Source organism: Scyliorhinus canicula, chromosome 28 (genome assembly GCF_902713615.1).
Source record: "Scyliorhinus canicula chromosome 28, sScyCan1.1, whole genome shotgun sequence".
NCBI classification, from domain to species: Eukaryota; Metazoa; Chordata; class Chondrichthyes; order Carcharhiniformes; family Scyliorhinidae; genus Scyliorhinus; species Scyliorhinus canicula.
The window spans coordinates 11,800,699-11,813,746 of record NC_052173.1 but is presented as its reverse complement, the minus strand read 5'-3'; the positions used below and the strand labels follow the sequence as shown (position 1 = coordinate 11,813,746).

At 45.2% G+C, this 13,048-nt stretch overlaps 1 protein-coding gene across 3 annotated transcripts in view; it reads right to left on the bottom strand.

Annotated features, from left to right (window-relative positions):
* LOC119958117 (electroneutral sodium bicarbonate exchanger 1-like) overlaps positions 1-12,735 on the bottom strand; it is a 259,631-nt gene extending 246,896 nt beyond the window's left edge. For 2 of the 3 annotated variants that reach the window (XR_005458961.1, XM_038786362.1), the window contains exon 1: positions 12,593-12,735. Coding sequence is in view for 2 of the 3 variants with exons in the window: in XM_038786362.1 (XP_038642290.1) it covers positions 12,593-12,637 (45 nt within the window). In the remaining variant the exon portion in view is untranslated. The remainder of the gene's footprint in view (positions 1-12,592) is intronic. The other variant, XM_038786363.1, reaches the window with a different exon arrangement.
* Between the last annotated feature and the right edge of the window lie 313 nt (positions 12,736-13,048).

Here is a 13,048-nt window from a genome sequence, read left to right as displayed (position 1 = left end):
CCTCTACCTCAACCTGCGCCCTGGACCCTGCCAGACGCGACCCCGGAATCGTAACCAGCGCCCTGGTCCCTGCCAGCGCCCTGGTCCCCACCAGACACAACCACCTACCTTCCACAAGGTCAGACTTCTCCCATCGGATCCCAGGATCATCCAGCCACAGCCGCCGACCGAGGAAGCGAGGGAAACGTGGTGGTCTGCAGGTTACACTGAAGCAATGCGGTTTCAAGACCCCTCTCCCCAGCATACTCCTGGCAAACGTCCAAGCGATCGAAAACAAGCTGGATGAACTTAACGGCAGACTTACCTCTCAGAGGGAAGTAAGAGACTGCTGTGTGCTATGTTTCACAGAGACATGGCTCACTCCCGCCTCACCGGACTGTGCCATACAACCTGAAGGCTTCTCAATTCACCGGGCGGACCGCACCGTGTCATCGGGCAAAGCGAAGGGTGGAGGGGTTTGCCTCCTCATCAACTCCTCCTGGTGCTTGGATGTGGCGACCCTGGCAACCTACTGCTCCCCGGACCTGGAATATCTGACTGTGAAGTGCCGCCCATACTATATTCCACGTGAGTTTACTTCAGCCATTATAACAGCGGTCTGCATCCCACCCCAGGACCCTGGACAAACTGTACACAGTTATAAACAACTACGAAACAGAACATCCGGAGGCCTTGTTCATCGTGGCCGGAGACTTCACCAAGGCCAACTCAAGAGTGTGCTGCCAAAATTCCACCAGCACATCTCCTGTCCCATCAGGGGCAACAACACTCTTGACCACTGTTACTCAAAAATCAAGGGCGCCTACTGTTCCATCCCCCGACCGCACTTTGGGAAATCAGATCATAAGACAGTGCTCCTTCTCCCGGCTTACAAGCAGAAACTCAAGCGGGAGAATCCAGCTAAGAAGGTTGTGCAGTGCTGGTCCGAGGAAACAGAAGAGCTCTTACTTGACTGCCTAGAGACTGTGGACTGATCCATATTTAAGAATTCAGCGACCAACTTAAATGAGTATGCCACCACCATCAAAGACTTCATCAGCAAATGTGTGGATGACTGCGTGCCAAAGAAAGTAGTACATACGTTCCCCAACCGGAAACCATGGCTCAATCACGAGATTGACTCCCTACTGAAGGACAGATCTGAGGCATTCAATTCAGATGACCCTGACCTATGCAAGAAATCCAGGTATGAACTCCGTAAAGCCATCCGAGATGCCAAGAGAGAATATCAAACCAAGCTAGAGTCAGAGACAGACTCTTGGCGATTGTGACAAGGACTAAACAACATAACGGGCTGCAAAGCCAAGCCGAGCAGTATCTCTGGCAGCAGCCCGCCCCTCCCCGATGAACTCAATGCATTCTATGCTCGGTTCGAGCAGGTAACCAACAATCCGCTGTCGAGTGCCCCAGCAGCCCATAACTCATCCATACCCACCATCACAGCGTCCGAAGTCAGATCGGCCTTCCTGAAAGTGAACCCTCGGAAGGCGGCGGGCCCAGACATGATCCTTGGTCGTGCACTCAGAGCCTGCACGGGCCAGCTGGCAGAGGTATTCGCAGACATCTTTAACCTGTCCTTACTCCACTCTGAGGTCCCCACCTGCTTCAAGAAGACCACCATCATACCGGTGCCAAAGAAGAACCAGGCAACATGCCTCAATGACTACCGCCCGGTGGCCCTGACTTCAGTCGTAATGAAGTGCTTTGAGAGGTTGATCATGAAGCGCATCACCTCCATACTCCCAAAAAGGCTTGATCCACTGCAATTCGCATACCGCCGCAAGCGGTCCACAGCAGACGCCATTTCCCTGGCCTTACACTTATCCCTAGAGCATCTCATCCCTAGAGCATCTTGACAACAAGGACTCCTACATCAGACTCCCATTTATTGACTACAGCTCCGCCTTCAACACCATAATCCCAGCCAAGCCCATATCAAAGCTCCAAAACCTAGGACTTGGCTCCCCACTCTGCAACTGGATCCTCGACTTTCTGACCCACAGACCACAATCAGTAAGAATGAACAACAACACCTCCTCCACAATAGTCCTCAATACCGGAGCCCCACAAGGCTACATACTTAGCCCCCTACTCTACTCCCTGTACACACACGACTGCGTGGCAAAATTTGTTTCCAACTCCATCTACAGGTTTGCTGACGATACGACCATAGTGGGCCGGATCTCGAATAACGACGAGTCAGAATACAGGAGGGAGATAGAGAACCTAGTGGAGTGCTGCAGCGACAACAATCTCTCCCTCAATGCCAGCAAAACTAAAGAGCTGGTCATTGACTTCAGGAAGCAAAGTACTGTACACAGCCCTGTCAGCATCAACGGGGCCAAGGTGGAGATGGTTAGCAGTTTCAAATTCCTAGGGGTGCACATCTCCAAAACTCTGTCCTGGTCCATCCACGTCGACGCTACCACCAAGAAAGCACAACATCACCTATACTTCCTCAGGAAACTAAGGAAATTCGGCATGTCCACATTAACCCTTATCAACTTTTACAGGTGCACCATACAAAGCATCCTATCGGGCTGCATCACAGCCTGGTATGGCAACTGCTCAGCCCAGGACCGCAAGAAACTTCAGAGAGTCATGAACACAGCCCAGTCCATCACACAAACTTGCGTCCCATTCATTGACTCCATTTACACCTCCCGCTGCCTGGGGAAAGTGGGCAGCATAATCAAAGACCCCTCCCACCCGGCTTACTCACTCTTCCAACTTCTTCCATCGGGCAGGAGAGACAGAAGTCTGAGAACACACACGAACAGACTCAAAAACAGCTTCTTTCCCGCTGTTACTAGACTCCTAAACAGCCCTCTTATGGACTGACCTCATTAACACAAAACCCTGTATGCTTCACCCGATGCCGGTGCTTATGTAGTGACATTGTGTACTTTGTGTTGCCCTATTATGTATTTTCTTTTATTCCCTTTTCTTCCCATGTACTTAATGATCTGTTGAGCTGCTCGCAGAAAAATACTTTTCACTGTACCTCGGTACACGTGACAATAAACAAATCCAATCCAATCCAGGTTCTGCAGTCTTGCTAAATCCTGAGGGAGGGGCAACTGTGCTTTCTCTAGGTGCCCCAGGAGTCATCAACTTTCAATTTTATCTCCCTATAAAAGAGCATGTTTCTGCCACTCCATAGATGACATTGCAATCATCAACTCACGTGAGAATAACACTGGTATGCTCCAAATCTTCCAACTGCCATATTTGTTAGTCCAACACAGAAACTTAACACCTGGGAACTGGAATTTTATTCGGAAGATATTATCATCAGGGTAGCATAGCTGTGAAGTTTTAAAGGGAGATAAACTGTACCATGACACTTACACTCACTGCCATAGAAAGAAAGGGAACAAGCTTGAATTTTCAAAATGCATTCAGTCATTTCTGATGGCCTTTGCGTAAATAACATTAAGAGTTGAGGCAGTAAAATATGTATGCTGGCTAAAGGGGGCAGCCACAATTATTGTTATGAAGATGCTTACCTGTAAATATTCATGTAAAAAAATTTTGTGTTTTCCTTTTTTTTTTCTCTCTCTCTAATAACTTGTAATTTGTCATATATGAAATATGAAAACTCAATAAAAAACATTTATAAAGAAGAGTTGAGGCAAAGCAAAGATGATAAAAATAGATATATTTTAATAGCAGGACAACAATTCAGTGGGCAAGTCAATTTATTAAGATGTTATTTTTCAGTCTCAAGGAATTGTGGTGGGGAGGTATTGGAATCAGGTACAAAGACATTTATTTTTAATTGCAAAAAAAAAGTTTTTTTCCCCTTCTCCCCTGACAGGGGGGGGGGGGGGTTATAGATTCATAGGCACAAGCAGCCCTCCAGTACTTTACTCAACTAGCCACTCTTCATATGTTTCAACTTAAATCATGAATGTTGGCAGGATATTCAACCATCATAGCCAAGGTCAGACTCCATCCTAAGTGCTGGGTTCAGTTTTGGGCATTGCGTCTCAGCAAAGATATACCGGACTTGGTGGAGGTGCAGCACAGATTCATCAGAATGATACCAAGGATTAAAGTGTTAAATCATGAGAAAAGGTTGTATAAACTTGTGTTGTGGTGTATAGAAGATTGAGGGGTGGTGTAATAGAGGTGTTTAAGATATTAGAAGGAGCTGATAGGATGGAGAGAGAGAAAACCTATTATCTGGAGTCCAGAATGGAGTCCAGTCCTCTGAGTCCAGAATGGAGAACACAATCTTAAAATTAAAGTGAGACCATTCAGGAGTGAAATCAGGAAACAATTTTATACACAAATGATAGCAGAAATCTGGAACTCTCTCTCCCACAAACGGCTTTGAAGGCTGGGGGGTCAATTGGAGTTTTGAAGACCGAGATTGATAGATCAAGATGTATCAGAGGCAGGCATATGGAGTTAAGATACAGCTCAGCCATAATCTAATAAAATGGTAAAACAGTATTGAATAGCCTACTCTCCCTTCTCCTCCCATTTCCGAAAACTTCCATCCCACTTTCCTGGCTCAAATCTGTGGTTCCCTCGAATCGGCATTTCCCTTGACCCTGCCCCCAACCCAAAGTGTTGGCGAAACTGTCTCCAAATTCTCAATTAAGCTATTATTCCCAGACTCCCTGAGTATTTCTCCGGGGCCATCGGGAGCGGCACTGTTGCTGGTGCTTTTAATCTCGAACCCCTGCACAAACTCTGACCCACTGGGAATCAACCCCTCTGACCCAGCTCCGCACCTTCTCCACATTCGCTGCCCAGGAGTTCGGAAGACCCAAACCCCCTGCCTGCCTTCCCCTCTGTAGCAGCACCTTTCTAACTCTGGCCACCTTCCCTCCCCATATGAACAAAGTAATCCTTCCCTCAATCTCTCTGAAAAAAGCCTTTGGCAGGAAAATCGTCAGGCATTGAAAAATTAACAGAAATCACGGCAACGCGTTCATTTTAACCGCCTGTACTCGACCCGCCAGTGACAGAGGGAAACCACCCCACCTTGCCAGATCAGCTTTCACTCTCCCCACCGAACTAGAAATGTTGTACCTGCGGAGCCCCCCCCCCCCCCCCCCCCCCCGCCCCGCCCCGCCCTGGGGAAACCTGCAGCCCAGGTACCTAAAGTGAGTCTCTGCCCTACGGAATGGCAGCCCCCCCACCCCTGCCCGAGACACCACAAAATAATCACTCGTCTAGATTTAGTTTGTACCCCGAGAAAGACCCAAACACTCGAAGCAGCTCCAATATGCCCCCTGTCGACACACTCGGTTCCGACACATGTAACAGGCATATAAGGATACCCTATGCTCTATCCCCCCCCCCCCCCCCCCCCCCCCCCCGCACTATTCCTTTCCATACCCCTGAACTTCTTAATGCGATGGCCAACAGCTCAATCGTGAGTGCAAACAGCAGGGGGGACATAGCCCTTCCTAGTCCCACGGTGGAGAGAAAAGTATCTCGATCTGATGTTGTTTGTGCGGACACTCGCCCTTGGCTCCTTGTATAGTAGCTTTACCCAGTTCGCAAATCTTGGTCCAATCCCAAACCGCTCCAGAACTGCCATCAAGTACCCCCATTATACCCGGTCAAGCGCTGTCTCCGCTTCCAATGCCACAACCACCTGTTTCCTTCCCCTCTGCCGGTGCCATAATGACGTTCAATACCCTTCTAACGTTTGAAAAGAGCTGCTTTCCTCTCACGAACTCCATCTGATCTTCACCTATCACCTTCGGGAGGCCTTTCTCCAGCCTACCCGCCAGTACCTTCGCCAATATTTTTGCGTCCACATTCAAAAGTGATATGGGCCTATACGACCCACACTCCGTCGGATCCTTATCTTTGTTTAGCGACAGGAAATCGATGCCTGCCCCAACGTTTGTGGCAACACCCCCTTCCCTATCACCTCTTCAAACATCCCCACCATCAGGGGTGCCAGCTTATTCTTGAATTTTTTATAATATTCCTTCGGAAACCCATCCGGCCCTGCCACCTTCCCCGACTGCATTCTCCCAATCGCATCTTTTATCTCCTGCTCCACTATCGCTCCTTCTAATGTAGCCCTGTCACCCTAATCTCGGTTACTCCAACCCATCTAGAAATTCCTGCATCTCCCGGTCTCCCCCAGGTGGCTCTGACCTGTACAACCTGTCATAAAATTACTCAAAGACCTTGTTAATCAGATTCGGAGCCACCACCAACTTCCCTGTCCTATCCCTCACCTGAACAATTTTCCTTCCTCATGGATTTATAATTTACTTTTAAAGGTTTCAGCAAATGGACTGAGGCAGAGGCACATGATGTTACGGAGGTGGAAGAAGGTGGTCTTTTTGATGGAGCAGATATGGAGTTGGATTCTTAGTACATCTGGATAGAGATGCAGATGTATTGTACACAAATCAGGAGCACAGCAGGTGTGCATGAATTCTTCACAGAATCAAAAATAGTGGAGCAATATAAATATGTGCTATATGACACTCAACTTTGTTGTTTTGGAATGTTTTCAATAGATAAAGCTAGATCTGTTAATACCCTCCCTTGATGTTCATCTATCCCCAACAGGGCAACACAAGGCTAAATAGAAGGACGGGAGTAAAGCACAGATCTACTCTTCAAGAATGGAAACAACTCATTAACTCGGAGGGGGGTGTTTCTTGTGTTTACTATTTGTCATGAATTATAAAGAACAGATATAAAATGTTGCTGCAAATAGCAAACAGAAAAGAATTTTCCCCCAACTCTGCACCTCATGGAGAATATAGACTGAGGTTTGGAAAGAACATGTCAGGAAATATAGTTATGCTGCTCGAGCTCAGCTCTTGTGCTTTAAAGCATTATCTGAACCCCTCAATATGTTGCTGCCTTATAAATATGCTTCAGCCTACATTTTTTTTTGTTAAATAAATTTAGAGTACCCAATTATTTTTTCCAATTCAAGGGGCAATTTAGTGTGGCCAATCCCCCCTACCCTGCACATCTTTTGGGTTGTGGGGGTGAAACCCACGCAGACACGGGGAGAATGTGCAAACTCCACATGGACAGTGACCCAGAACCGGGATTCGAACCCAGGTCCTCAGCGCCGTAGGCAGCAATGCTAACCACTGTGCCACCGTGCTGCCTGCTTCAGCCTACATGTTTCCTTTTTTGTAAACACATTGCTAACCATTGTTTGCATTGCATTGATCTCCATGGGGGTGCCCATTAACAGGCTGCCACTGTGGTACTCTGTTCAACTGATATCCATTACAAGTGGCAGAAATACTGCAGCAGCTTAATGTCATCTCACCACAGGAATCCTGCAATCTTTAAGACATTTTACTTTTCTGACTCTTTAAAGTTCTGAATCAGGAACTGAAATTATATGGATTCAAGACAAAAATAAATACAGAAATGTTTTGGTACACCCTAGCACCAAGAGAAAAACCTTACATTTTTTGTCTTTTCCTCCTGCACATTAAGCATGCATCATCTGGACAAAGTAAATGGGAACGTTTGATGGGGAGGTGGAGAAGGAAGAGGAGGGTTGAACAGAACCCGACAGAATTTCCTACCATTCATTTCAGGGCAGTAGAGGCACCCATTTCATCAATGATTCAGCCATATATAATTTATAAAATTAAGTATCTGAAGACCACACAAGATCCTTTTGTTTATACGAGAATAAGTGATCATAAGAAAATGATCAGGGCCTCAATCAACACACTGGGGTCCAGGATGAGCACACCAGGATCTAATCTGATCTGAATCACACTTGACGAGTGGTGCGAGCAGGCGGCCATCATCGCTCGAGGTTGACTTGCTGAACTTAGTAAAGACGTTTGCCTCCTTCCATAGGTGACATACTATCCTTTAATTATTATTTTAAAAATTGAGAGTGCTTTATCCTCCTCACATCATTAATCATTTCACTAATGGAATGTAACCCACTTGTATACTTTGAGTAGTGTCCATCTGCACCTAGTCACGAGCAAGTGTATCAGTGTTAGCTCATGCCGAATTCCCCTCCTGTCCTGTAAGGAAGTATCTAGCTTCCAGACATTCTGGATTCAAATGAGCATGTTCTACCTAAAGCACAGAGCTGACAGTAGAGTGGAACATGTGCTAAAATTAAGTGATTTTAGTGGACAGAAATGTTAATTTGTCTGGACATTTGAAATTCAGCTTTTGATGGATTTTTGTACTGTCAGAACTGCTATTCTTTGAAAGCAAAAATGTCTGCATGATTAGGAGTGAAATACACCATGGTACTATTCAGTGATGAACAGAGAATTCTGCCAACTCCTACCAAAAAGCTGAACTTGTCATTCATTTCACTGCTATTTGAGAAATTGGATGTAAAATGGCTGCCACCTTTGCCTGCATAATGACAGTTGACAGTGTACATCATTCAATGTCAAATGGTGTGGGATCTCGAGAGTGATGCAGCAAGGCACTGTTGGATATGTAATTTTGTTGGATCGGATTGAACTGTATTTAGAATCAGATGTCTATGATGCATGTTCTACCTTCTAGAAGTCAGAGTCAATAATCAGTATTCTGTCCAAGCCCACTCACGGATCTAGTTATAAATTATGACTAAATATTTTACATTTGAAGTTATTTAACACGCCGATGAAAAAAAGTCAAAAGTCAAAAATAAGACTTTTTAAATATTCGCATTAGTTATCTTTAGGTGGTTATTAATAATTTTTTCCTATTCATAATGATGAGAGAGCAGAGATTTGGGAGCAAGTTGCTTGGCCACTTTCTTGAAACAAACCGTGTGGTGACCTGATTCATTATAAAAGACGCTTGTACTGTACAATCAGCTGTGTGTTGGTGTCAGCAACTCTCAAGCAACCTCAAAGATGGCGAGTAACAAAAGGGGGGCTAAAAATCTGAAATTCGCACCCTATGAATGCTAGGACAATTGGATCTTTCAAGACCAAGATCAATACATTTTTGATGCCATTGATCCCGAGCATCAGAGGTGTAAAAACTGATTGAGATTGTAAACTTCAGTCCAGAATGGAGACATCCAAGAGCAATTTAGTGCAAGGACAAATTAGGACTGGCATCAGAAAGCAGACACACAGACCATATCAATACATGGAATGGCTAAAGAAGGGGAGTCACAAATCCTGGCATAATTTAAGAACCAACTAGCTACTGCAATGAGAAAAACTTCAGGGTATTTTTGCATAGCCAAAGAAAGATAGGCTGATTGACTTTCCTTGTCTTGTGGTTTTGTGAAATAGCCTGCCAGCACTCATTATTCTTGGTGCATGAGCTTGAACGGTGTCATTTGAGTAAACCACTGGAGCACTGTAAAACTGTACCCCAACTCTAAGTTCATAAATTCATGCCTTTGGTGATGGGTGTGTAGGGGCAGGGTCACATTAAAAAAAAATCAATGGGGAGGTAGAGAGAAGATTTGTAATCTAATCTCAGGGGATAGTTCTAAATGTTCAAAATTGACTAATTTAATTGAACCCTTTCACTTGAGTTCTGTCTTACAGCTAATTTCAGGCATCTACTATTTTAATGCATTTAAGTAAGATTTCTTAAGTTCTGACATTATTAACCCTTTTTCCTTGGCTCATATGTGGCATCAGTGCAAAAATAAAAAAGATAAAAGATTATTCCTTTAAAATTATCTTTATGGAACAAGATAAATTTCCTTATATTAATGGCCAAGTAAGAAGAAGAAAGTCAGTCATTAACGTGGTTAGAGTTCAAAGATTCATGGCAGTGTTTGGAGTGTCGGAAGACCCAGGAGTCCAGGGGTTGAGAGAGGCCAACGCTCTGTCCTTTGCCTCTCTGGCATCCCGGAGACGGAGCCTGTTGGGGTGGAGGGACTCGGAGTCTCCGAAACCAGGGGTATGGGTGAGCGACCTCGCAGATTTCCTCAGGTTGGAGAAAATTAAATTTGCCTTAAGGGGGTCGATGAAAGGGTTCGCCCGGAGATGGAAACTGTTCATTGGCTTCTTCCAGGACAGTTAAGTCAGCAGGGATAGGGAGGGGGGTGGTTTTAGGGTTAACAAGAAAAAGTGGCTGCAGAGAGGGGTGTGGGGTATGGTAGGGAGGGCGGGCTGCAATTGTTGGTTACTGATTGAGTTACGATGTGATTTCCTGTTTGTAATCTTTTTGATCTTGGTTGTGGTTGTGTTTGATATTTATTTATAAATAATAATAATTTTTTTAAGAGAGTTAAAAGATTCTAAATGAATCTTGTTTGGGTCACCTATTGGAAAATGGGGAAAGAGGCATCTGTAAATCAGATGGTGCGTCAAATAAACTAAACGGATTGGAAGCTATAAGTCTCCAAAGATGTCTTTCAGGTATTTTTTTTATAGAATCATAGAATTCACAAAGCAGAAAGAGCCCCTTCAGCCTATCAAGTCTACATTGGCTTTTGAAAGAGCACCCTATTTAAGCCCACACCTCCATCCTGTCCCCATAACCCAGTCACCCCAACTAACCTTTGGACACGACAGGGCAATTTAGAATGACCAATCGACTTAACCTGCACATCTTTAGACTGTGGACGAAACCGGAGCACCCGGAGGAAACCTACACAGGCACGGGGAGAACGTGCAGACTCCGCACGCACAGTGATCCAAGCCGGGAATCGAACCCGGGTCCCTGGCACTACAAAGCAACAGTGCTAACCACTGTGCTACCGTGCTGACCTATATACAGAAATACAGATACAAACACAACTCTACAGTGCCTTTGACATAATAAAATATCCCAATAATCCATAAATTAGAATAATTAAATTCCAGGCTAGGAGATGAACAAACTATTTTTGCTGCTAATGAATACAGCATGATTGAGGGGAAAGAAAGAAATCAAGAATTCAAAAATGGATGTCAGAACTAAACATAACTGGAAAGCTGAAAACCAAATAATTGTGTGTTGCACAACCACATATTTGCCTCCAGGAGACAAAGGCATTTTACTCCATACATGAGGAAGCTTAAAATGAGAAGCTTTGCAGGGTACAGGGAGGCAGTCAGCATTTAGCACCATTGCTTATTTGGTGGCACCAATTAAAAGTAAAAGATGGATTCCAAGAATAAAATGAACTGTGGAAGGTAAACAATGGTGAATTTTCGTAGAACTGGGAAATTTTGATGTTTTTGCATCGTGATTATTTTCACTTATTGTCATTGTTGATATCACAAGCTTTCGGCTAAACAAAAATTTAATTTGTGAATCCACACAAGATACCACATAACAGTATGGGAAGAACCATTCTCACATCAGATTTGGATAAACCTACTGGTGCAAATTTCAGGCTGGTCTGGAAGAGTACACGAGTAAGTCTGAAGAATCAGGTTTGAAAGTGTTTATAAACTCACAAAATCTAGTGGTTTGGGGGGGGGGGGGAGGGGTGGAGAGACAATCTTGAAAATCTCATGTGAAAATAAAGAACAAGCGTGATCAGAACCCAATAAGACAATTAGGAAAGGATCCTGGACTGTTCTGGTCTGCTTGAACTCAAAAATAGAGCAAACTGCATATCGCTGGCTGCATGTTGACTAGATACCAGTAGCAAAAGAGAACTGCAGCCTTGAGAGACACCATTTTATACAGAGAATATTTCCATTGCAATATTCCAATGTGAATTGAGTCATCCATCAGGTCAGGGATAGAGGCTTGCAAACCACGTTCCCTTTAAAAGAGCACCACCTCTCTTTTCCAGCTGTCAGGAGTTTGCATTTACAGCATTGTAGTGTGGCGAAACCCCAAACCCCCAGATGAAGCAGCATCTTTAAGAGCACACTGTCATGCTCAGCCCACACAGCCCTCCTGCACAATGCTTTGCACACTTTACAGTCACCTACACCAACCACTCAAAACATTAGGATATATACTCAGATGTAGATACACATCACACACAATAACAATTGAAAGGACAATGTAGAATGTTCCCAGACAGACGGATAGGAAGAGCTTTGTATCCAATTAAATTGAATCGAGATAGAAATAAAACGGTGAAACAGAAGTATCTGAAAACACGATTGCAATATTGAATGGCACTGTTTGATAAAACTTTATTCAAATATTCATGTTGCAGCAAAACGAAATCATAAAACTCATAAAGCCATCAACATTCTTCAGGCGGACTGACATCTTTGACATGTTCTTGGCCCAGGATTCATCCTCACCGCCTTCAAGGTTAATCTTTTAATGTGCAGAGGCTCCAGTGATCGTCTTTCCCTCATCCCCCCATTCCCTCGCTCGATTTAATGTTGTGAGCGGTTTATCCGGAGCACATTGAGCAGCAGCAGCCGATGCTCGGGAAGGCAGAACATGCACACGGCACACATGACAGAAATATTAAATGTCACTGCCGCATTGACTGGAATAGTTTTACCTTCGCATTGAGGAATGAAACATACCTTCATACATCGCACAGACGAGTGAAGACATCGGATCAAATATTAAACAGCATTCATCATACCTCGGATAAAATGAATTAACCACCTCCGATCCGAGCACCAATTCTACCATATGTACATATATATTTTTTCAAAGGAGCAAAATACTGAGCGTTCGATGAAGAGATTCAAACACAAACACGACGTACTCCAGAGGTCAGACACAGTACCTGGTAACTGAGGGCACATTCAGATTCCTGGCTCCCAGCCGGCATGGTTGAAGCTGACAGGAACGCTCCTGATCTTCGCCGCTGACTGAAGCCGCGAACCGTCCGCTCGACAATTGAGCGCCCGGGTGAGTGGAAGCGCGCGCGCGGTCCGCGCTCCACACTGCGCGTGCTCAATCCGGCCCCACACCGTGCGCGCGCGGTCCGCGCTCCACATTGCGCGTGCTCAGTCCGGCCCCACACAGCGCGCGCGGTCCGCGCTCCACCAGCTGCACCAGCCGTGCGAGTGGCATCAGCACCATCCTTATGTCTTCCCTGAGTGGCTAACCTGCCAGTGGAGCCCACCACTCAGCATCGTTGATCCTGTAATATATGCACAGGGGAGGGATGCTGCCTGGAACAGGAACGATCTCAATGATTGACCCAGCATGAATGGAGATCTCTTTTACAAAATGCAGC